The 26,752-nt window shown below is 40.0% G+C and overlaps 1 protein-coding gene across 4 annotated transcripts in view; it reads right to left on the bottom strand.

Moving 5' to 3' along the window:
- Positions 1-933: 933 nt before the first annotated feature.
- STOX2 (storkhead box 2) overlaps positions 934-26,752 on the bottom strand; it is a 113,482-nt gene continuing 87,663 nt past the window's right edge. For 2 of the 4 annotated variants that reach the window (XM_081045718.1, XM_081045717.1), the window contains exons 2-5: positions 25,396-25,467; positions 22,702-22,854; positions 13,309-15,574; positions 934-7,375 (exon numbers count right to left, since the gene is read on the bottom strand). In XM_081045718.1, the coding sequence (XP_080901844.1) occupies positions 7,180-7,375; positions 13,309-15,574; positions 22,702-22,834 (2,595 nt within the window). In that variant the 5' untranslated portion in view covers positions 22,835-22,854; positions 25,396-25,467 and the 3' untranslated portion in view covers positions 934-7,179. The remainder of the gene's footprint in view (positions 7,376-13,308; positions 15,575-22,701; positions 22,855-25,395; positions 25,468-26,752) is intronic. The other 2 variants (XM_081045715.1, XM_081045716.1) reach the window with 1 other exon arrangement.

Below are 26,752 nucleotides of genomic sequence, written 5' to 3'. Positions count from 1 at the left end.
GTCACCACATTTCCTCCATGTGTCTAGGTGACTGGATAGTTCTGAAAGGCACATAGAATTACCTTTCCTTTAGCCCTGCAGCTTTGGGTCCTAGCATAAAACTCACAATATACTTTCAGTATTCTTGTTCTTCCTAACTTCATTCTTGAAAAATGAAGTGTCTGCACTGAGACAGTTTAAAATATATAGACAAACTCTTTCAGCTAAAATAAGACTCATCCTATAAAGTAGTCCCCTTGGGTTCTCCATATGTGTCCAAATGACACTGCCATTGTTTAAAACAGTTCATGGACGTCTGCTTGGGGTGTTGCCTTTACAAGAAAGTCAGGCTCAACTTTCTACCGCCACATTGTGTTTGACTGAGAACGCTGGTTTCTAGCTTAACTGCTTGCTTCATAGCAGGTCACTTGTGGTTTAAGACAATGGAGTCCATTCTCCCAGGACAAAGATTTGCCACCACCGAGGAGAGTCACAAGAACATATAATACATTCTGAAGGCAATTAAACATGGAGGCATTCCAAACTTGTGTAAGTATCTCATTGGAAGACGTGAATAGCTTCTGAGTGTTTACTAGAGAGGGGATCACGTTTATTTGGGGATAGAAGTTGTGATACGAGTGCTAACAAAACAAAACACAAAAAACGAAACAAAACAAAAAACAACCACATAACTTTATAATTTCGTATAGAAAACTTAATTGTAAGCATCTCTAAGCCTTACTCTTTTAAATTTGAATAGCTAGCTAAAAATGTGATTTTTTTCCCCAATATTCCTGGAAAAAGATTTTGATCAGAAATTTCTACTTTTGGTTGTTTTAATTCAAAAGCTCTAATAACAAAAATTTTTATCGTGCAATAAAAATTTGTTGTGAAATCATATTGAGGAGAGAAATAAATTGATCTCACCTAAAGTATTTTCTCTCATGTACCAAAAAAAAAATCCACTTAGACATATAACCAAATGTTATTTAATATCTTAAAAAGTAACACAATCCAAAATGGATATTTCACACAACACTACATAAACAACATGAACACAATATTACCATATGGAGGGACTTTCAAATATAGACTTACAAAAATCCCTGTGCTTTTTTAATCTTTTAAGTTATTATACTAAGCATGACAAGTAATCATCATTTACAATATGGTACACTGACACGATAAAAACCATGTTACAAATGTGCTGTTATAAATCAGTAACATTAGGGAAGACATTTCATGAACTGTAATTATTTCATATGAAATACTATACAATATAAACAGAACATCCATCTTGGATGACCTTTACAGCAACCAGAGACCAAGTAATTTAAAATTTTTTTTTTCAGTGCAAACACATTTTATTCAAGGCAGTCTTGGCTGCAAAACTCCTTTCTAACATACAGTAAATCCCACTTGCACTTCTTAATTCATTTACCCTAATGCAATAGTCACATTCAGTCACTCAGAGAAAGATACCTGCAGAATTATGATCCCTTTAAACTTAACATTGAAATTTAATTCTCTGCTAGAAAGTCGTATCTATGTCAACTACTCTAAGGACCTTAATTTGTAGGTGTCAATACTTACAGGAAGGCGACCCTAGGGCAGCTTAGTGCTAGCCCATCACTGTGTGCGCAATACCACACACTAGTTTGCTCTTCCAATGTGGAAACACGGTGGTGTATCGGTATCTAGGTGGGGCAATGGGAAGGAGGCAGGGAGGACCTGGGAGGGCAGGAAGGCAAGGAGCCACTGGGCGTGTACTTCATGATGCATTTCCTGTAGCTGCAGAGGACTGACACGGGAGGAGATCTCAGATCTCAGATTTGGTACCTCTTTTTGGTGGGAGCAAGGGAACAGGGGTGCCAAGGTCAGCCTTTGGACAGGGAGGTAGGCAGCTGGATGTGGATCAGCCAAGTTTCTAGCCTTACGTTGTCTTCACTTGGAATACAGTCCGTAACCTCGTTGGTAGGGTGTGTATGTGTTCGCATTTGAAGCCAACAGGAGCGATTAAAGCCCGATAACTGATAATATACAATCATAAGAAGGAGATTTAGTCCCCCTTGAGCCTTGTAGAATTCTGAACCTTGCAAATCAGCAACTGTAAGATACAGAACCGTGAAAACACAGTATTATGTATTAGGGGAGCCATCACAGGGGAATCTCTTTCTGGGATGCGGCTGCAAAAGATGCCGAGATGAACTCAATCAGGGAGAAGCCAATGTCTGTTTCAAACACACTAGGAAATTTAATAATGATTTATTTTCATATATATAATTTATGAAATGTCTCCTAAATAAAAATCTATGGGGAATACTGGATGTACCCTTAATACTGTAAACCCTTCTAGGAGAGTGACGAAGTGACAGCTGATTCTTTTATCTTACTTGGCAAAGATCAGACCGATGATAATCTTTCTCCTGCCCATATTTTACTAACCCAAAGCACAACAATGCTTTCCATGGCTTTTGCATTCAGTTTTCCTGTGTTGTAGCTTCCCCGAGCCCTAAATGTACAGAAAAGTTGCTGGGGAACAGTAGAGTATTGGATGCCGTGAGAGTGGGCAGGGCAGTGCTAGGCAGAGGGAAGGGATCGCTTCCATGGGGGTCCACTGTCACCTGACAGCACGCTGCCAGTCGTTCTGTAACTGGCTTGTCGCAACAGAGATCCTCATCAAGAATCTTGTATCTCCTAATTTGAGAAAACACTTAGAACCAGATGAGCTCCCTCGAAAATCCAGATTCTGCAAAGTAGGGCTCAACATATTGTACTGAATTTCTGTGGTGCTAAGAAACACTGTGAAGATTACTTAATAAAGTTTTTAATTAAAATTTCTGTTTCAGCACCTTCCGCTACCAGGAGCAGTCATGTTCCTGAAAGATGGTATTTTAGCACAGGACTTACAGAAGCCCAATACGAAACTGTATCAAGGGTGAATGTCTAGATTTACTTCTGACAACAATGTCATTTGAGTGGATTTGTTAATTTCCCACTTTATAAATTGATACCAGTAAAGTGTACTGAGGTGTAAAATTCCAAACACCCTGAATTTTTTGAATGAAAATGGACAAAGGTGTAAAGTTGCATTTGTTTTCTTTGACTTTATTAGCACACATCAGAAAAATAGCATTGTATTGAGTGATTTCTCATGATGGTCTATCAAACAGATAGAAAATAGATCACTCTGATAGCTGCCACTGTGTTTCCAAGTAATTTTAAGTCACTCTTTCTGTTTATTCATTTCAAGTATGGGTATTACAAATATGACCTGCTTGGTTAATTGTTTGCGAATACGAATGCTTTGGAAGCACTTGAGATCCCAAAATGAACTTGCAAAGTCATTAAAGGGTGTTGTTTTTTAATCAAGCTCCAAATATTGCCCATGTTATAAATGATGAGACTTTTCAAAATATGATCACTACTGTATTGTGAGCAATATGCGTATAATTTAAGTTAAAAACTTTATTGTCAAGTACACTTTGTGGTGATAAGTGGTTGATCCTGGGTAGAATTTTGCAAAGCTGTGCCAACCTAAAAAAGAAACAATGCTTTCATTTTCATTGAAGAGGTTTTTTTCCTCCCTAAGGTGACTGCAATATAATTTAAATTTGCATTTTGGAAATGCTGGTTGGGTTATAAAACAGGGAGGTTTGGGAGCAGCTGTTGTTCAGGTCATTGTTACTCCAGAACAGCTTTTAATTTATGCTTCCTGAACTTGAGCCTCACAGAATCAGACAAGCAGTCATTTGTTATTTTAACTCAGCTAGTCCCCTTTCAGCTCTTCTACGTGTTTTCTCTATTTGATGGCACCCCCCTTTTCATATGTTCATTAAGATCCCCTGAGATGTGCAAAATATATAAAATGGAATACAAACTACTTAACAGAAGTTGCGAATACACAGCACAGCTCTTTTCATTCAAAAGTAGTTGGGCTGGATGTGGTAGCGTGTGAGTGCAGGCAGAGGACCAACGTGCTTCAAAGTTGGCAGTCCAGATTTCTTGTGTGTCTTCTGTTACTGAAAGACTAGAATTTAAATCAGATTTTTAGAGGAGTAAATAGCTGGCTAAATTATGTTTACCAACTGGCTCTTCGCCAAGGGGAGCTTTTAGCAGGAATTAGGGGGTGGAAGAGACAAGAAATTCAAACTTCCTATCATTCATAACAAAATCAAGTGCGCTTTTGTGGGGAAGAAAGGAGAGACAGGTTTACATCTGAAAATGAAGTAACGCCGTTAAAAAAAAAAACACCATGGCAATGGAAAAGTCATGAGTCCACATAGGCAATCACTGACACACACACAGAACGCCGTGGCCTAATGATAAAGTTTTAAACTTTGCTTTTCTGAACAATACACTTTAACGCACTGCTGCCGCTTCATCAAATTTATGGAGGTAGTTATATGTAAAAATAAAAATTACCATAAAGTAATATGCTGTATCATAATAATACATAAGTGTGCAAAATGCCGACAGATGGGTTGACCCTTTAAAGTTGAACGCTACACAGAGATTCAACCAGATTCAGTTTTGTAAACCTTTCGATTGATAAACTAAGTGAAGACTAGATAAGCAGCCAAGTAGCACAAAGCTATCGTTTCACTGGAGGAAAAGGATGTTGGCGAAGCTTGGAGCGGCCCAAGTGTTTGATCCCCGAAAATCACCACAGACCACTGGGTCACATTTGTAATGTGCTTCTTGCCACTACTCCTCCCCCATTCAGGAATCCCGAATAGATTTAGACGGGGGATATTTCTATATAGAATGGCTGCTTACCTCATATCATCTTTAAAGTCCATCATTTCTACGCTAATGGCTGCTGGTCTAAGGGAGTTCTTTTTTTAAAAATCATGTACCCCATAGCATCAGGCAAATAGTGTACACATTTTATTTGAATAATGTCTTCTGTAAACCTATTTCTTGTGAAATATTGATAAATTCATATTTTAAAGCTTCTAAATGTAATGCTTTCCTTTCCTGTTCACACAGCATTTGATTATTATAATGGCTACTTTCAGAGGATCAACTAGAGGCTGATGTATTGTTTCAATGGTTATATTATTTATGGACTGAGAGTATGATAAACACTTGAGAGCAGGTTTTTTTGGGGGGAAAAACGCATTTAGACAGAAGAATTTAGTAACCGTATGTTATACAACTCCCCAAGGAAACAGATTCTGTATATAGTCTATTAGATACATTATCATTCCTTCTGGAAGTATTTTTAAGCAATGAGACAAATAGTGCATTTCTGAACAATCAAGGCATGCCTTGGAAGAAATAAGGAATGACACTGAAAGCTAACTGACTTAAGCATTTTAGTGGTGTGGGAGTTTACCAAGAAATGTGCTTATGTTTCATTCTAAGCACAAAAAAAGAAATCTATACTAGACTCAATGAGTCCAGTTCCCAATGTAACTTCCAAAATACCTGAAAAAGCATGAGGGAGCACCCAAATGTTTCAAGAATCAGTCCAACAATGTATATGACTGCATTCTTTAAACAGATTGTGAGTGATTAAACCTAAATACCGAAGCAGAAGTCTCACAAACTTTATGCCATTCACTGAAATCTGAGGAGAAAATAGTTTAGATTTATTTTGGGATATATATTTTATGGCACATGGCTGCAAACATCACATGCCACTAAACAGAACTTTTTGTGTCATATGTAACCCTTTTGCAAATAATTTTCCATTATCTACAGATTTATTCCATTGTTCTCATAAAACACAAGAAACTTTGAAAAGTCTCTTTCCTAGAAGGTTGAAAGCTTGATTGTTTGTAATCACTTTGCTGTTGACCGGCTGCTTTGTATTCAACATGACATTGTAAACCAAAGCCAAATGTTAAACCATTTTGAAATAAGTTGGGCTAATAACCATACATCCACCTAAAAATGCCTCCTGAAATTGGTTACAAAGTATCTGTAAACATTACTCTGGCATAGTTCATGTATGCATAATTGTTATTCTGGTAAATTTTAGGGGAGTACAAGTTGGAATTATACCACACTTGCAGAATGAGCATATTCTGTTGTTAATTACATGGGCACATGTATATTTCTGATCAAAAATTATTTTAAAGTTTTCTCTATAGATATCTTCCCAGGAATAAAAGGCCTGAAGTTCAACTCTCCCTAAATTTGCTCTTTCCTATAACCACTAAAAATCATCTCCCACAGCCTAATTTAGGCATTCTATTTAAAACTACATAAAATAGATTTATGTCCTTCCATTAGAAAGAATAACATCCCCAGGCCATACTCTTCATTTGTATCACAAAGAACATTCTGCTTTTAAACAAACTAATTATTGTATCTATTATATTAAGATAGGATCACCATAAGTATCCCAAAGAGGAAATGATCTTCCTTACCTATCTGACTAACACCTTTTAAAAGTCCACATTATCTCTTCCATCACTTAGTGCTGTGCCCCAGCCAGGCTGGGGACCCCCTTCCTTTATTCTCCACTTCAGACTCAAAGGCCTATATTCCTGTTTGTGATTATGGAAGGTTGAAAATCAGACAAGCATCTGTTACACTTAAAAACAAAATCCTGAAAAGAAACACTCCCAGTATTTCAATCATGACCCCTTCTGACACACTTCCACGGGCTCCTGCAGAATCGTGTCACAAAAACTCACAGTGAAAAATGACTGGTGCATAAACAATTCACACACAAAGGGCTGGGGTCCCTTCTCGTCAGTTTGGCATTGATTTCTCTCAAGGTGGGCCCTTGCATTTGACATTTTGTGGTGGCTTTGTTTTTTGTTGTTTGTTTGTTTGTTTGTTTGGAAGTGTCAAGGATCAGTTCTGTGGCATCATTTGCCCACAGACTGGGAGGAACACACATCTGTGGCATTTAAAAGTGGAATTGGCAACTGCATGACATTGAAAATGCTTATTACACTTACAGTGTCTAGACTTTCCTATGTGTGCTCAGTTACAATTAGGGAAGCAAAAGTGTACATGTCACCCCTACTGCTATTCTGTTGCTACAGAGCCATCAATGTGAAAAACAATACTCTGAAAGAAAGATTTTTGTGTTTTGCTCTAGCCTACTTAGCAGCACAGTTTAAGTAAACACAAAAACTGTGGTTGAGATGCTTGTCTTTCCAAAGATGTAAACATCAGTCCCAGTGTCGTAAACTTGGCTGTATTGAATGAGACAGGAGATCTGAGGCAGAACGACTATCACACACTAGTAACAGAAGCTTGCAAGCAGTTGGAGGGTTTCTGTAACTTCTCAGCTTCATTTGTTGGGGGGTCTGTACTTGCTCGGAAGTTGAAGGCCGGGCCAGCTCCACCATGGGCCGGGCTCAAGGTAGGGTTCTGACGACGGTTACTTTCAACAATGCTTGATGTGTTGGAAGCCAGGCTCTCCCGAGTGCTAAAAGAGTAAAAAGGTTTTGTTTTGTTTTGTTTTGAACATAAATAATTATATAGTGAGTTCCAGAGGAAGAGCAAATGATGTAGTTAATGGATTTCCTCTGTTGGTTCCTAATGTCATCTATATACCATCTCATACTGATTATTCACATATGCTCCTCCGACATGGCTCCAGAAGTTTTCACAGACATCTATAATCAACAGCACACTGAATAAAGAGTTTTTACACAGCTAAGTGCACTTTAAATGTCTTCCCCCTCCTTTTACATTCAAGGAAACTACTTCAAAATTTGATGTGATGGATAGCTATCGCATCGGTTTTAAAAAAGAATACTTGTAAATATACACATGTAATGATTTCATTTCAGTCTGGAATTTTATTGATATATTGCTCCTTAATAAACTCAATAACTATACCCTAATGCTTCTGTTTTCATTCTTGATTAGCAGATTTTGACTTTGGTGGACTTCAAGCATGCCACCGGCTAATTTGCCGTACTGATGGAAATAAAATTCTTTTTAAACATCTTCATCTAGTTCTGTTTCAAATTTTAACACTTTAGTTAAAATACATTATATTTTCAGATAAGGAATCTTAGATGCGTCCCATTCATTTGTGAAGTTTACATTTATCCGTACTCCCCTACTTTGGTAGGAATATTTTATATTTTAAAGGATTCTTATGGAGTAGAGGTGACTTAAAGGCTTTGGTATTTTGATTTATCTTCAAGTTTCTAAGTTAGAAATACTGGAATGTATTTTATTGCTCCAAGAAAATTTAGAACATTTAACATTTCAAATGTGTAGTGCAATAGCAGAAATAAAATTACTTGGTCTAATTGTGGGAAATGAATGGGTTTCACGTCCACGGCCTTCAAAATGACAGTAATAAACTTACCAACTTACAAAGAGACTGAAGAAACCATATAATGTTCAAAATATTCACTCTACGGGTCAAATATATGGTGATAGGAAAAGAACTGATTCTGGGTGGTGAACACACAAAGCAATATAAAGATGATGTTTTATATAAACGTACACTTGAAACTTATATAATTTTACTAACCAAAGTCACCCCCAATAAATTTCATAAAAAATATTCACCCTATTGGACAGATTCAAGGTTTATAAAATATTTGATGAGAGCTGGTCTCCATAACTGATTTAAGCTTGCTGAAGCTAGTCAACAGGTCAAAGTACTATAGCAGACATCCTAGCTGCCTCTCACTCCCATCCTAAATTGATGGCAATTTTGTCTGAACCCTAGATCTTGGCAGCCCTTACTAACAGGTTATTTCATCCTAACCACTTGTTTGCTTCTTGGCCTTCAGTTTGCTTCTCATAAAGGAGCCAGAAGTTAATTGTTCCAAAAAAACTGGTTCATCCACTACCAAAAAGAAAATTGGACCTTTCTTGAATGCCGAGGGTCTCTCCAGAAGGTTAAAAACATTTATAGAAATAAGTCAAGTTCTTCCATTATACTTATGGTAAATCTGGGCATACCTAAAGAATACTCAACATATCGCTAAAGTGACAGAAAGGGCTAGACTTGCCTACTTACCTGCCATACATGTTCCCTAAGAAAGCTCATTGGTGGCTTGCCAACACTACAGCTGAGGCATAGGGCCAGGGAGAAGAAGGAAGAAAGGCAATACACCTGTGGGACCCCAGAGCTTTCATGAGACATTCCTTCAGTTTCATTCTAAATCATGATAGTACCTTTTACGGTATTGGACCGCCTCATCTCTAAAATCAAGAGAGTTACATGACTTACCTACTCATAGAGTGACTGTGAAGAAGAAATCTGTGACAATGAAGAATTTGTACACTAAAAAGCTAGACAAATATAAATTATTTCTGTTGTACTTCTGGCATGTAATGAATGAAGTAGCTACTGTGGGTTGGTTTGGGAATCTACATTACTAATGATATCTTTTCTGTGGGAAAACAGCATTTGAAGGGCCAAAGGACCCACGTTAAACCAGCTTTTAAGGCACGGGCTTAACATTTATCAAGTACCTGCTGTATGCCAGGTACTGTATCAGGCACTGTAAACACACATCATTGCAATACATCATGTCAGTTTGTAGCTGTCTGCGCTCTAAGATGCCTCTGTAACCATAGCCAAGATATTAATAGTGATAAATATAGACAGTAGTCCAGTTTCTCCGAAGGATATATTTCATTATTGGTGCAATACTGAGTATAGTGTGTGACATTCATGTTGAGGGCTCTGGATATGATGGTAAAAAAAAAAAGTTACTGGAGATGGAGTATTAGGAGTAAAAATGTTCCTCAAATTTAAAAGTTCTTACTTTTTAAATAAGAGCGCTAATAAGAATAGAATAAAATAATAAGAAGAATAGAATAATAAGAATAAGAATAAAAATAAGAGCGCAACCTTAAAAATAAGATTTCACTATTGTCTGTGTCTATGAGTTTTTGTTTCTTCATTTGTTTGTCTTGTTCCTTTGTTGTTTTCAGTTTTATATCCCACATGTCAGTGAACTCATAGACACAGACAACAGTTTAGTGGTTATCAGAGGGTAAGGGGGGAAGGGAACGGTAGAAGAGGGTAAAAGGGGATCAAATATATGGTGATGGAAAAAAAACTGACTCTGGGTGGTGAACACACAATGTGATATATAGATGATGTCACATTACAGAATTGTACACCTGAAACCTGTGTAACTTAACTAACAATTGTCACCCCAATAAATTTTAATTTAAAAAAAAATAAGATTTCAGGATTTTATAGGCAGAAGGACTGAACCCAGCAGCTCTGTTGTTTATCCCCCCGGTGTATGTTTTTCCCATGGGCCTACGCTTCGGCAGCACATCTCACGCAGTACATTAGGCAGACACATCCCTGGCAGCCTCTGGTTCCTCTGATTTGCATATTATGTTTATCAACCAGTTTTTGGCTGATGTGGAGTAGCAGGCTTCTCACAGCTATGGCACAGCTTAAGTTTGTACCTTTTTCCCTTCTCAATACTCTTTAGTTCCCAACAACAGGGACTGAAGAATTTTGAAAATGTGGCTGAACATGACTTCTGAGCCAGTATTGAAAGCTGGGAAGTGTGGCGATCACCTTTTTTTTGGTCTATCTTTTTTTCCCCCGGTTGGATCTTAGTTGCTCAGTGATTTACTGTTAAGACCCAAATAAATGGCCCACTTATGATTCCTGTATCTCACAACAGTGGGGAGGGGTCAGCATGATAATGCTATTTGGCTACAATACTCCTCATGCTGGAGAGTACAACTCCCTATTACTCAAATATTCTCCTGCATAGACCATCCTCATGCATTAGAAAGGCAACTTAGTGAATTTATTGAGGCATACAGAAAATACAGTTTAAAAATAGGTATGGAAAATAAGTTTGTCATCTAGCTTCCAACCAATGTATTTTAAACATGAAAGGGGTATACAGCAAAGAATTGTTATGTAGATTCTCTAGCTGTATGAAATTTGTGGTGATCTATGTATTCCTAGAGAAAATTCTTCCTAATAATAGTGGACAGACATGTAGCTATTTTGTGAAGGTTGTCTCTTCAGAACGACCTTTACCTTCTACCATGACAACGCATTTAACCTTAATTATATTATTAATGATATGCAAAAATACATATTTCAAGAAATAGTCCCATTCATAAAGTATACTCTACCTGCCAAACTTAGAGATAAAATATATTCTATGGAGAGACTGGTTCAAGTATTTCATGAATATTTGTTTCTTTGCCCCCAAACAAACAAAATCTTTCAATATTATGTGGTGGTAGGTTTTTGAGTTAGAACCCATTAAGCAGCTACTCTCAACATCTCCTTAGCAACTATCTCTGGGAGTATGGCAGCATTCCCTCTGTGGAGGTCCAGAAACCAGGAGGCAACATGAAGGGTTGGAAACTGGTGTGTGAAAAATATTAGGTGGGTAGAGTCTATATAATAAGAAATAGTAGAATATAAGGTACAGGCAAAGAAACCAAACCTATAAGCGATGGTTTTGAACTTCTACCATCAATTACAGACTGTCACTTATGCTTATATGGTATCCTCTGTTAGGAATTCAAGAGGAGAAAAGAGCAGCAGAAAGAAAGAAAAGGATATACAAAATAACTGGTAAATAAATTAAGATTTGATTTGGAATAGAAAAATATTTAGTAAAAATTATTTCTTGGAAAAGTCACTTCACAGGCCAGTAGTTTCCAGAATGAGTACCATGCTCCCTGAGGTCTCTTAGGCTCCTCAATGGATGAGCAGAAAAGATCTGGGATCCACTTTAACTAGAGTGCCAGCTCTGTGGTCTGCTTAGACATTAGACTTCCACACGTGTTAACTTGGAAAAATGGTTACATGACAATAATAATAATAATAATAATAATAATAATAATAATGATAATAAGGAACTAGCCCTTTAAGAAATAACAAAGGCCTACTATGGGACAAACAGATTAACGATTCCCAATCCTAATTTTGGGATGCTCTGTCCTCAAATTATCCAGAGATACAGTGAACTAATCACAATAGAACTAATTTTAATTCTTAATAATTAAAATAAATACATGAAGTATATAATAATATCTGGATACTTATTAAAGTTATAAATATTATAAAATCTTGGGAATCACAGCTAATGAGAAATGTCAATTTCTCAACAGTATTTCTGCATCTCAGAGTCACCAATCTGGAGTAGAATTTAGAAGGAAAATTAGGTCCCGAGTTGCTCTTTGAGGAGAAGGAAGAGTTAAGGAGAAAAAAAGGAAGTTGCATAGACTCTCCTTTGCTTTCTTAACCCCGAATCACTTCAGTGTATTGAACTTGACCATCAGGCATTATACACTCTCAACTGCCAACCCTTTGTTGAATTACCAGCACTTACTAAAGAGAAGGGACTCTGATTAGAGGATTATAATTAGGTTGTATCAATTCTGCAGAAAGAGAAAGAACAGTGCTGGCACATGCTCTGATCTAACAGGGCACAGGCCCCCAATATGTCTGTGAGAGGAATAAGGTCCATTTCTCTGTAGACACATGAGAGGTAAGAAGAAGGTGTATGAGCAAGGGGGGTGGGCCACACAAAAAGTCAGGATTAAAATGGCAGTAAGCTTCTAGATCCACTGGAAAGGTTTTGAGATCTGCTTTTACAGTTGACCCTTGAACAACACAGGGGTTAGAGGCACCAACCATGATGCAGTCAAAAATTTGTTTATAACTTTTGACTCCCCAAAAAACTTAACTAGAAATAGCCTACTTTTGACTGGAAACCTTATGGATAACATAAACACATATTAACACATATTTTGTATGTTATATATATTTCATACTGTATCTTACAATAATGTCAGCTAGAGAAAAGAAAGTGTTATTAAAAAAGTCATAAGGAAAACACATTTACAACGTTCATTGAAAAAAAAATCTGTATATAATTGGACCTGTGCAGTTCAAACCTGTGTTGTTCAAGAGTCACCTGTATATTTTCACTAGAGGGACCCCTGTCCTTGAGTCAAATAATTTACTCCCAGCCCCTATCCCACCCACCCACTGACTGACTACTCACTCATTCTACTCAAAAAGTTACTATTTCTGAAGGACTTAAAAAAAAAAAAAAAAAACCAAACCCTTCCTTTATCAGTATGGTGGCAATATAAACATAGAAAAAAAAATGCTGGGAAATGTTGGTATTAGATTGGACTGATGCAAGTTTGAGGGAAGGAGCCAACCCACCAGTCCAGATTGGTGATCTCTACAGCTGCAGAAACATTTGTTTCAATTCCTGAAAAAGAAGTCAGAAACAGGTTGTTAACAATACAACTCGCACAACTCTTAACCCTCATCCACAGAATTGAGACTGTGAAAGCATCAGTTTTTCAAATGATTTGCAAAAAGCCCCAGGCCCCAGAAGGTGTATGTGTGTGCAGAGAGACGCCTCTCCCTACCGTGGGGAGTTGAATCCACTGTCCACAGTAATGCTGCTGCTGTCCATGCTGTCAAGACGGGCCGAGTGAGTGGTTCTCTGGTGGCTGCTGCTGTCTGTTTCTTTGGGGGCAAGAAGGGTGAGGTTCTTCTCAAATTTCCTCTGCAAGTCTCTTTCCTTCTCCCTCTCGAGGAGCCACTGCATGGTGCCTACATCATCTCTGTTTTTCTCTTCCTCGGTGTTTTTGTTTGCCCCTTCCTCAGAGTCGTCGTCATCAGAGACGTTGTAATAGTCAAAAGAGGCTTCCTGGTTCCCCCCCGACTCCTGCTGACGCTGGAGAGTTGGCATGGCTTGTGCCACCGAGGTCCCCAGAGACGGCTCCAGTTTCTCGCATCGGCCTGGCAGTGTGTCGGCAGGTGTCTTCGGGTGAGATTTGAGGAGGGACAGGCTGGATTTGTGATAGCTGTTTACAGACAAGGTGCTGTGAAGAGGTTTAAACAATGTGTCTTTGCTGAATATCTCTTTCCTCTTGTCCAGGCTGCTGGGCTCAGCGCTGTGATGCTGGATGAGGCGTCCATTGGCAATTCCTTCGGCCGCTGTACCTGAAGCAGCCAGTCCGCCGCCTGGCCCCTTTGGCGACTCCTCCTTGTGCCCTACAGGCTCCCTAGAGGAATGCGGGGCCTGTCTATCCGATAGAGGCAGCTTTTTCACCCCTTCTGCCAGGGTCATAGTGTCATGGTCCTCTTTATTTTTTCCCAGAGGCGAGGGCGCCGTGAGTACCGTCTCACTGGAGGTGTTACACTGGAAATAGTCATCCGTAGCTGTTTTGGTTGGACAAGAGTTGAGTTCACTATACGATGGTAAACTCTCGGGTGGTTTGCCTGGCTCCAAGAGGCTACAAGCACTGGAAGGTTCCTTGAGGCCACTGACTATTTCTGGAATACACACCTCTTTATAGCTTGTGGACAAAATGTGAGCCCTTTGATGACCAGCAGCCTGTGCAGGCCTCAAAGTACTGTCGTCAATGTAGGACTGGCTGGGGGTTTGGTCATCCTGGCTGCAGCCTTCAGCCAGGTCATCAGGCGTCCCCAGAGAGGAAGCACCCAGAGGGCCCTTGGAGTTGTCCATGGACCTGGATCTCTCCTTGGCTTTGTTGGACCTCTCATTCCTGGACCGTCGGTCCTGGGTATGGCTGTGGCTTCGGTGCACTTTTGAATGGGAGCTCCCCCTGGAAGGTTCAGGAAAAGGCATCTCAGTTCTCCTTTTGGCCAGTTCCCCTGATACATCCCATTCTGGTGTCATGGGGAAATGAGGCTCGATCATGTTCGTGTTGCTATGCATGATGAAGTTCTCTCCTTTGTGTTCAATGATAAAGCAGCCCTCCCTGGGAGCCCTGGTAAGAGGGTCACAAAAGTCATACTCTCGATCACCCGGGATATCCAGATGAGAACCATCTGATGGGTCTCCTTTAGACACTCGTGTCTTGCTGTGTGACCGAGACTTCCCATGCGACTTTCGATGAGTCCTACTCTTTTTACTTCTTCCGCTGTGATGGGCCGAGGACCCGGCTTTACTCCTATGAGCTTTTTCTTCTTCAAGTTTCTTCATTAGTGCAGTGTGCCTCATGACATTTTCTACGGTCAAGTCCGGGTTAATACGCCTAATGATTTCCATTTCCACTTCCCGAGGGATAGTAGTTGGTGTGTCCTCGTCTCGCAGGGGCCACTCTTCAGGAGGAAACTGGGCCGAGAAATTGGCTAGCTGTTTGGTCTTGTCTTTTTTAAAACTTAGCCGGAATAACTTGAGCCCAAATTTTTTGGACTGCTTTTCACTATCTTTAGGTTTTGAGAGAGTTTCTGTCTTATAAGAAAAATTTACAGTACTTTTGCTCTTTTCAGTGGGTGGTACCTGGCAGAGTGAAGGAGGGCAATAAGGGTCTTTGCAGTCCTTGGCAGGTTTCCTCTGCAGAGTTGATGCATGCATGCTGTGCATGTCTTCTCTGCAGCAGTGGCAAGAGTCGCAGTGGTTTCTGGGTAATGTCCTTTCCCTGACACAGCCTGAGGCAGAGGGTGTTATGGTTCCGGGTTGTGGAGAGGTACACTGAGACCTGTCAGGTATCCTCTCGTCCAAATGGTACCATTTACTGTTAGTTCTTATGAGGGAAGGAGTTATGAAATAAGTCTGGGGGGTCACGATGAAATAGCCATCTGGAGTTGGATAGATTTTCCTCTCCCGTACCAGTGTGTTCAGGGTGTGCCGTAGAATTTCTTGGCTTGGGGTGGGAACACCTAAAACCAAGAGAACACACTCGTGAGAATGAAGAGGAAACGTGTTGATTCCTGATTTTTCAGAACCTGCTATGGACTGGAATCTTGTCACCCCTCCACTTCTGCCCCCCATAAGATTCATATGTTCCAGCCCCAAATCCCCAATTCGATAGTATTAGATGGTGGGACCTTTGGGAGGTACTAGGTTTAGATGAGGTCATGAGGGTGGAGCCCTCATGATGTGATATTATAAGAAGGGACTGTCTCTCTCTCGCGCTTTCTCTCTCACTCTTCTCTGCCATATGAGGATACGGCTGTCTACAAACCAGGAAGAGATTCCTCGCCAGACACCAAATCTGCAGGTACCTTGATCTTGGATGTCCCAGCCTCCAGAACTGTGAGAAATAAATGTGTCTTGTTGAAGCCACCCAATCTATGATATTTTGTTTCAGCAGAATCTGACTTAAGACAGAATCCTATTAATTTGGCCAAGCTTCAAAGTGTTATTATACAGCAAGTGAGCAGGATTCCAAAGTGTTCCTTAAGTTTAGCGTGAGTACTAGCTTTCCCCAATGGCTCTTATGAATATTACTACCGATTGAATGGGAAAATGTAAGAGATGGGAACAGAGAGATGCATAGCTAGAGTTAGGTTGCTACTGTTGTTAGAAACCTTTACTGAACTGAATAATCAAAGACAGAATATTTTTAAATGAGGGGGGGAAATGAAAATTATTTTACATGATATGATATAAATGTACAAAGACTTTGTCAATAAAAGCAACTAGGGAAATGATTGAAATAGCCATCTTGGAATTGAAAAACAAATCTAACCTATATAGAGGGCTACATATATGGAGCTACTCTATATGGGCATTTTTTTAAGATTGAGTTTAATTAATAAACTTAATTCTATAAATTATATAAAAGGGCACCTGGACTTGACCATTGTTTATGATGTACTCTCCAATTTTGAAATCAGAACTTTCAATTTTTAAAGTGATTACAGACCTGGTGAAATTCAGGTTAGCTCTTTCTCCTTGGCGTAAGTCAGCAGGATGGGGGTGGTTTTTCTCATCCGTAACCAGAGAGCCCTAATAAATACTCTAGTGAAAGCTTAGATGCTCTACATCTTTCTGGTCACTGAGTCGAAACTTGCCATATTTGCTAGAATATAAATTCCAGAAGAAAATCATAGATACCCCTTTGTACAGTAACTGATATTACAGTAACTGATATTACTTCAAAGGGTTCTGTGTGCATGTTTATGCCTTGTCTACTTTAAGAGATAGACTTAGACTTAGGAGCATACACACTTAAGAGAGTATAAATTCTCCAGGCTGTAGCACATTTATTTATTTCTTGAGTATTCTCCATTCCTCAGTGCCAGGCACATTGAGGGTGATAATATTTTATAAGATTGACCTGAATGATTTATAGTTACACGTCACTTAACTACGGGCATATGTTCTGAGAAACGTATTGTTAGGAAATTTTGTCATTGTGTGAACCTCAAGGAATGCACTTACAGAGACCTAGGTGGTATAGCCTATTACACACCTAGGCTATATGGTATATAGCCTGTTGCTCCTGGGCTACAAACCTGTATGGCATATCACAGTATTGAATACTGGAGGCAACTGTAACACAATGGTAAGTATTTGTGTATTGAAACATAGAAAAGGTACAGCAAAAATATGACATAAAAGATAAAAAATGGTATACATCTGTGTAGGTCACTTACCATGAATGGAGTTTGCAGGGCTGGACATTGCTCTGGGTGAGTCAGTGAGTGGGTGGTGAGTGACTGATGGCCAAGGGCACCATTGTTCACTACTGTAGACTTTATAAAAACTGTCCCACAAGCCCTCCCCTTGCTTCCTTCTGACAGGGTCAGAAATAGGACATCGAAGCTGCCAGTGCTATACAGCATGAACAGGGAGGTGGGCTGGATTGACTGGAAATAGCGAGGAGAAACTGGCTGGATAAGACACAGATCACCACAACAGTGACTGCCAGGAGAGAGTGAAAAGTGGCCTGAGAATCAATAGGAATAAGAAACTAGGATGGAGAGATGAAGGAATGCAGGGGACTGTCACGCAATGTGGTTTTGGCTACTGCATGTTGGAGCAGTGGTCAGATTAAGGAACTTTGCTGTATTCATGATAAAAGAGGGTGTTGAAATGTAGAGGGTGTAGAACTGAGGATTCAACATTTTGACTTTGAAAATTTCCTTTTTGTGCTATCTGGCACCAAGGGCTTTCTCTGGTATTGAACTGATGGAAGAAAGAAAATGTATCTATGCTCTACATCATTACAACATGAAAATATTTCTGAAGTACAGGGACAGGCTGGCTCCGCACCATCAGATAGCTTTTACTACCGTGGCAGTGGCACCTCCTACCTGGTAAGGTAGGTCTTGTGGACCTGTGTCCTTACACAGTATCTTACAAAGAATTTACAGCAATGTACTCTGAAGACCATCGAGCTAGGTCTGGGAGGGCTGTAGCGCCCTCTGAATATGTAGCGCTGAGGGGAAGCTCCTTTGTGCTGAAACAGGCCGGTGGCTGACTGACTGGGATATAATCTGCGTACTCAAAATTTAGCTGCTGTGAGTGAGAGGGAATCTCTGCCAACCTCCACAGATATTGCTCCCATCAGAGGGGAAAGAAAAAATCTTCCTAAACCACATACCCTTCCATTTCTTACAGGAAATTCAGCTCCATTATAATCCTACGGGACCGCCATCCTATATACGATCTGTCATTGACAGAAATGTCGTATGTGGTGCGTGATTATAATTCGCAGATAGGTCAGGTTGAATCATACTGCCAATATTCAATCGTGTCTGACCCACAAAAATCACAATTTTAGTAGAGACTGAAAGCTTGGGATCCAGAAACAGACTGATGGATTGAAATCCATCACTGTTGGTGTATTGGTGTTATCCCCTGCTATTCATATTTTGCAGTCCTAACCCCTCTCCCCACCTCAGAATGTGACCATATTTGGAGATCAGGTCTTTAAAGAGACAATCAAGTTAAAGCAAGGCCATCAGGTGGGCCCTAATCCAACACGGCTGGTTCCATCTTAAAAGGGGAAGAAATGTGGACATAGAGACATGCAGAGAGAGAAGACAGTGTGAAGAGCAGACAGCTATCTACTAGCCAAGGAGAGAGGCCTGGAACAAATTCTTCCCCCACAGTCTTCAGAAGGAACCAACCAACTCTACTGATACCTTGATTTTGGACTTCTAGCCTCCAGAATGGTAAGACAATACATTTCTGTTTTGTTATGGCTGCTCTAGAAAACTTATACAACCGTATCACCTTAAGTAAGTCAGACAACTTGCTTAACCTCTCTGAGCCTCTACTTGCTATCATCAAAATGTGGACCATAATAGTACGTACCCTCACAGGGTTGTTGCGAGTTTGAAGGAGTTTAATGTATGTACGAGGCGTGATCAAAGAATATGGTGAATGTTTAAACAAAAAAAATTTATTACAGTGAAAGACACGTTGTCATTAATCCACCTCAAAATACACCCCCTCGCTTCGAACACACTTGTGCAATCATTCTTGCCACTTTCTGAAGCAGTTCTGGAAGTCCTCTTTAGTGAGTGTCTTTGGTTGTGCTGTCGTGGCCACCTCAATGTCTTGAATTGATTAAAAACTTTTACCTTTCATGGTCATTTTGACTTTGGGGAAGAGCCAGAAATCGCACGGTGCCAGATCCAGTGAATAAGGTGGATGAGGACACGCCGTAATGTTTTCATTTGACAGAAATTGCCGTACCAGAAGCGATGTGTGACATGAAGTGCTGTCACAATGGAGAATGAAGTAAAGACACTCATGAAACAGGACTTCCAAAACTGTTTCAGAAAGTGGCAAGAATGATGGGATAAGTGTGTTTGAAGCAAGGGGGAGTATTTTGAGGGGAATTAATGGCAATGTGTCTTTTACTGTAATATTTTTTTTTAATTTAAACATTCACTGTATCTTTTGATCATACCTTGTACAGCAGTGCATGACACATAGTGAGTTCTCAATAAATATTAGCTAGTAGTAGTCTAAACTTTGGGTCAGGATCCATGGAAACCCAGCTTACCTTCAAAGAACATTGTATAGCAACCTAGAACAGCTGGGTAAGCTGAGAAGTTCAAAGTTCCCCAATCCTTCCAAAACTATGAAGGTGGGATGAGAAAGCACTAGAAATGGCCTGGAGTTCTCAAGGGGAGACAGTTCATGACTCTAATGTAACACACACACACACCTGTTTGTGCTACCATCTTCAGAAGGCATCCTTAGTGGCTCAAGTAGAAAAGATAACATTGCGTATGAATAATGCATTGCTTAACGTAAGTATTTAATTTTTGATCTGCCTAGTTTCCTTTGAGTCTAAGGCTCTACTCTTGAGAAACGTACATTGATGTTATGCAAATGATTGTAAGGCTGGGATAATAAATATTCTTCTTTAATTTTATGAGAGATTCTGTACAATACAAAAATGAATTCCAATTGAATTAGTGCTATAACCCAAACCATATCTATGCAATTCTTGAGAACCATCATAAAGCAAAATATGCTTGCCCCTGAAAGAAGCAACCCTGAAAGCACCTAACCCTGAAAGTTGCTAAGCGCCAATGTCAGCCAGGGCCTCCTGCAGAACGTCAGGGGGCTCCATTCATACAGAATGCAGCTCCGGAGATGAGGCACTATTCACTCTGCAGTCTCACGAATGATACCACTGGAGCTGTACAGCCCAGCAATTCAGATAACAAACCCATATTTAAAACTGAGTGTATTTTACATGGTGGCATACTTTCAATCAATATTCTAACAGAAAGCAATTTTTCCAAAAATAGTAAGGCTCATATATAAGAATTCACAATTGAGTTTACTATGCTGCTATAATAAAGGAAAGCTGAAGTGTCATTCATAAAAATGGCTATTACTATAAAGCAAAAATTTAACTGTATTATAGAATTTGCTGATTGTAGGCCTTCCAAGTAATGAGCTTAGAAAACTAACAAAACTGCACAGAATCATGACTACAATGTAATCATTCCTTACCATTACGAATAAGCTCTGTTCCCAAATGAAGCAATAAGAGTTTCCATTGAGAATTTAAATCTAAAGTTTTTATGTCTTGGATTTGCAAATATATCAATCAAATAATTTTTTGAAAACATTTTAATTTGGAAAAAAAAAACTAAAAACATTCCCTGTTCAATACATTTTCCATACTTCTACCTGTGTGTTTTCCAAGCTTTAACTGAAAGTCACTGATCTCGATTATTATTAGTAAGCTCTTGTATAATGACCAATATTTTCAATCGTCTATGAAATCCAGGGTGATCACCTAAAAAAACTATATGGTTGTGTCTGATATTTTTAACATTTACATGTCCCATCGCTTCCAGCTTCTACTCCCAAAGTTCATGAATTCAGATTTTGAGAGCTTAAAGAACAAAGATAAGCTTTACATCCAAATAGGGCTGAAACCTGATCTCTTTCTTACCTTACTACTGAAAGGAAAGGGTTTCCCTGGAAGTTAACAAAGAAAGACAAACAATCAGACTGAGGAACATTCAGAGATGATAAAATGTTACAAAATTTAAGGTAATTTATAGGTTGGAAGAGTAGGTTCATGTTAGAGTTTTTAAACAGTACACATAACACATATTAATTAGAAAACTGAAAGAGGAGGAAAAATCACCGGAAGAGAAATACAAAGTTCCTCTGGGGCAAAAGGAAAAGTGGGGAGACTCAATATGGTAGATTACTATTTTGTTTAAAGTAGTCTTTCTGCCCTCCTCCCATGGGTGGGATGCATTTCCCCACAGCTTGACTTTGAGTTTGGCTGGGTTCACTTTGCCAATGATATGTTAGTGAGTGTGGCATGACCAATGGGCTGATGAGCTCTTGAGCACCTGAGCTGGCTCTCTTGTGCCTCTGCCATTCCAATGAATGGAATAGACTCTGCTTGTCACCTTTTCCAAAGAGGATGGCGTACAGATGGAGCAGAGCCACCTGGCTAAGACCGGTCTGAATCAGCTGACCCCTGGATAACCCACAGACACATGAGCTAAATAAGTGTTGATTGTTGTATGTCACTGATGTTCTACAAATGTTTGTTGCCCACATTTTTTGTAGTAAACCTTAATTATACAGCCAACAGCTTACATTTACTAAGGTCTCTTCTTGGTTGAATGAAAAACATGTGAAGTATTTGTTTTCAACGTAAGCTCTATTTTAGTCTAGGTATAGGTTGAGTCCAAAGCAAGCTGGCAAACTGGTGGCCTAATAACGTGTTTTCTTACATGTCACTGGCATGCACATATTAAAATGCACAGACACACCATTGTCAATATTTAAGGCAATCTACAGATTTCACATAAAATTGAATTTCTAGATTCTCGTGAAAAATTAGATTTGGCAACCCCAGCTGGGTCTTAACATTTTTGGGTGGGGAAGGGAGTACACTGGAGGTGAGTAGTGGGCTGCCTCTTGAGATGGGGCGTGTGCTCTTTAGCTTGTGACCATTTCTAACATCTTCTAGCACTGGAGGCATCAAATGCTATTCACACAGCAGCTGGGCTACTGTCTTCTTTTTATAATAGTTGAGAGAAATTTACTTTATTTTTTTCTTTTAAAATGAGATCTTAACTAATTTATCAAATATCGTATTCTTAAAATTCATCAAGCCATGACAGAAGCATGCAAGATACGTTTATTTCTGACATTATTCTCTCTGTAGTTTAATCCCTTAGGACTAACATTTTCAGTTGTTTCTGACTCCCTCACATGAATCATGATAGTCATGTATTTAAAGAAGGTTGTGTTGCAAAGGCTGAATGGAATCTTGGTCGTTATTGCCAGAATTCCTCATGGATTCTGATTTAATTTCTTTTTCTCAGTGTCAATTAAAAAAGTATTACAGCTAAAAAAAGGCAAATTATTTTTGAAGTAACACAGGTGCCTTAATTTTTAATTACAGAACTAAAAAAAAGTTTCTGGTCAATTTTGGCAGAGTTGTGTGTTTTTTTTCCCTATTAGATTTAAACATGAGAGAAACTATCCATTTGCAGTCCTGGAGCAGTCAGAGCACACCGTGCATTTGGAAGGTGCTATGTTCCTTTCCCATTACCTGGGAAACATGTGGTCAGGTGCTCCATCAGTGCTTCTTGGGTGACAGGTTTTCGTGCCGAGTTCATTGCTGAGATGGCCAAGCAAAGGATTTCCCCGAGTGGAATAAACTGAGATTGACTGATGGGAGACATACTGATTGGTGATACATCACCTGCAGAAAGACAATTTTCAAGTGAGCAGTTCATTAAATGACCTGGCTATTTGTCATACACACACCTTCACACATACACGCCCCTCCTGTGACTCTCACCTAGTTCCTGTATTATGAATACAGTCAACTCCAAACACCGACATTTGTTCATATAACTGTTCCAATTAGGTGGAAAGACTTCCGCAAACCAGTGGAAGCTCCAGTTGTTTTGACAAAACTTTGCCTTTAAAACCTGACCACTCATTTAAATAGACATCTTACGGGAAAGCTTACAACAAAAAGACTTTGCAAAATGATCTCTGTTTCTATTAACGTGGAGCTGATTTATTTATCAACTGCCATTTACATCTTGACAAATGCAATTGAGGATTCATTCATTCAAATGGTGAGTGCCCTTTACAGCTCAGGTATCTGTTGGGGGCTTTGGGAACGTGAATAAGGCCCCCTCTCGAAAACACCTCTGCCCTCAAGGAGTTTTTATTCAAGTGGAGGAGACAGACAAGTAAAGCAAAGTTCAGGGTGTACCAAAGAAGGATGAACACCTACTCTAGAGCAGAGAGTGGAGGACAGTACACACCACCTGGGCGTGGGGGGCTTAGAAGAAGGAGGTAAGGGAATGTTCTACCTAGGATGTGCAGCCTGAATCCAATGATGAAGCAGGGGTGTGTCTGGCGGCTGGGAGACTGGGGTGACGTAAGAGGTTGTAGGAACTACAAGCAAGTGTTTCTGGGAAGTAGTGGAGCAGGCCTATAGGTATGCATGGACAACCAGAGGAAAAAGCTGAGTGCCTAAGGCCTTCATCCTATGAGGGGTGGCGAGCCATAGAAGGAATTTAAGAAATGACAAAGTCAGATGTGAATTCAGAAAGATGACTCAGGTGGCCACGTAGAGAATGGACGGGAGGAGCTGAGAGGGCAGCGGGGGTTGTGGCTTCCTGCACATGTGTGTATCTAAGAGAGCGAATGGAGGCAAGAGAGGCTGAAGAGCCGGCGGTGAGGGGGCTAACTGACTGGCTGTTGAGGAGGCGTCAACATGCAGTGCAAACATCTGTCTTTATTCCTGTATCTTTATGATCTTTACCTCACAGTCTGCGGATTTTCAAGTTATGCTAGAAGGATTCCTAGAATTCCCTGGAAAGATTTCTGAGTCTGGAGCACCCCTACAGAGGGTGAGGCTGGGAGAGCAGGAAAGTCCACTCCTGGCATGTGGATACCCCATTTTATATTTTGGGGTTCTGTAAGGCCCTACTTGAAAAAAGGCCCTACACAAAGGGTGAAAACTATCAGCAGAGTAGAACACCTGTGAGCATCTTAGCATATTTCCCACATGTACTTACATAATCTCCCCTCTTTTGCTTCCTAAGCGTGATTTCCCTTTTGTAATAAGCTACCACAGCTAGCCAGAACTGGCACTAGGGTCAGCCTGTAGCATTAAGCAACACCCTCTCCAGAAGGTGTCTGGGCACACTGGGCACTAAAAGCTATGCCCAGACACAACCCCTCGTTTGATGGGAGTCCAGAGTCCCTTTGAGAAAGAACTTGAACCCTGCTTTAATGGACTGAATGGGAAATGGTTTGGTGGATGAAACCAGGCAACAGGGCCTGGGAATGAAAACCACCAGGTGAGGAGATAAGACTAACAAGTGCACCAGGACCCCAGTGTCAAAGACCTGACCTTCCCCCCAACAAACCCAGTTAAGTTCAATGCTCTCCTCTCTCATGCACCCCTTGGGTCTCCAATCAGCTCTGCTGTGGCTCCATTCTCTGTAAGACGGGTATGAAGAAAGCAACTTTCCCAAGAACCAGAGGAGAAGGCCAGCAAACACAAAAATCAGCACAAACCAGGAAATGACCTCACTTAGAATCCACAAACTTCTGGGGCTTTGGGATATTAAGTATCATAAAGAGAAGCCTCTGAGAGATTCCTGAAAATATTTGGTGGGGTAGGTAGAACATGAAATTTAGGGCTGTTATTGTGAATGCAAGTTTCATTCACTGGCTGGTACTGAAGCTTAATTCATATTCGTGACTCAAAAATGACAGAATTCTGTGGGCTGGGATCATCTCTGTGGGTAAGTGTGCTACGGCCTAAAAGAGTGTATTTAGATCTTTAAAAAAACTGTTGTACCCTTCAATTCAAACAAAATATTATTCTAAAGCCTAACGTGTAAAAGATGAACTAGTGGTGGCGGCGAGATGAGTACAGGTGTGGGTTTGGAGCTATACCTGTTCATCTCTCCCCTCCCCAAAAGGGGGCCCTGTAACTCAGCCACAGCCACTCCAAAGCTCTCTTCTGTGATTCCTTCTGTCTCTATAGGAGAGGATGAGGACACTGAGGCCAGGTTTCTTGATGAGGTGCTAGGCTGGCAATGGGGACCTCAAAGTTACCTGGAATTATTTTGTAAATCAGATGAAAAGGAAGGTGAGGTCAGCTGGCAAAGGGGGAGATCAAAGCATGTCCCCATATTTGGGAGGTTAACACCTTCTAAAAGTTTCCTATCATAATTAAGGATTTCTCAGAAGATGAAAAATACAAAATTACCAAATATGATTTTTCTTTTTTAAATGCAGGTCTATTTTCTGATTTGTATAGGTTACAGGAAACTTGCTCTCTCTGTAAAAAAGAAATGTCTATTAGCAAAATTAACTAGTTTAGGTCATGCTTGTCCTTATGCTTTTAGCTGAAATCACTTGTTTAGTTTAACTGCCATCTTCTAATTTCTTTTCATTTCTTGCAGCCAAATATAAGCAACAGCATGCTTTAAGTGTCTGAATTGCATTTGTTTTGGAAAAGCTCACTTCCACTATAATAATGAATATGTGCAATAACTTTTTAACTCAGGATATAGGGCAACATGGAATTCGGATTCTCTAAGTGACTATCTCCACGTCATCTTGTTTTTCTATACTGCACTAAGATAAATGATTTTCCACTCTCTTCCCACCCCCAGCCCCATCGGCAATCCTGTTTGCTCTAAGTCCAAATGCTTCCTGGATCTCTTCCCTCCACTTCCTCCCTACACCAAACCACCATCACCTCTCACCTAGCCCATCCTAACGGCTGCATGACTCTCAGCTTTCCCTCCTGCCCTGACACTGTCTTCTGCACAGAGCAACCAGGCCTTCTTAGAAAAGCATAAAACGTACCACTTCTCCGCATAAAATCCTACAGTGTCTGCCTATTGCACCTAGAAGGAAATTGGAATTCCTCACCAGGCCTACAGTGACCCACAGGGTCTGAGCATATCCTCCCACTGCTGGGACCGTCCCCCCACCACTCACCACCTGGTGTTGGAGAATTGCTGGTGGTGTGGAAAAACCACACACACTGAAATTGGTACCAGACTCTAAGCAAGTTACTGTCTTCACTCTCTGAGTGTGTGCATGTGTGTTTGTGTGTACTCATGTACTGTCTCACCCACGAGAATATAAGCTCTATGGCAGAAGGACACATGCATGCCACATTCCCACTACATTCCCAGAGCCTAGAATGATGCAGAGCTTAGACCAGACATCCAATAAATGTGTTGAATGAATGAATGAATACCCTTTTATGACATAACCCAAGGAATTCCTCAGGGTATTTAAAGGACTGTGATTTTATTTATATATCTTACTAAATAATTGCAAAACAGATAGAAAATGTAACAAGAGACCAAATACACCTAACTTATATGCAATTGCTAAGACTCCCCCTATTAATTTCATGAACAATAATCACCCAAAACACAGCGGTTACCACAAAAAAATAACTATATATTAAGTGAAGGCTAGGACATGCATTTAAGATTCATACTAAAGGAATCATAGGTATCTCTCAAACAATATAACACATTATTCAAGTTTATCACGATTTTCTGTGGATCTTATATCAGACCTGCTTAATGAGTCAACTAGTT

This window comes from Rhinolophus hipposideros (genome assembly GCF_964194185.1).
Source record: "Rhinolophus hipposideros genome assembly, chromosome: 4".
Lineage (NCBI taxonomy): Eukaryota > Metazoa > Chordata > Mammalia > Chiroptera > Rhinolophidae > Rhinolophus > Rhinolophus hipposideros.
Note: the sequence above shows the minus strand (reverse complement) of the source record. Positions and strands in the feature narration are given on the sequence as shown.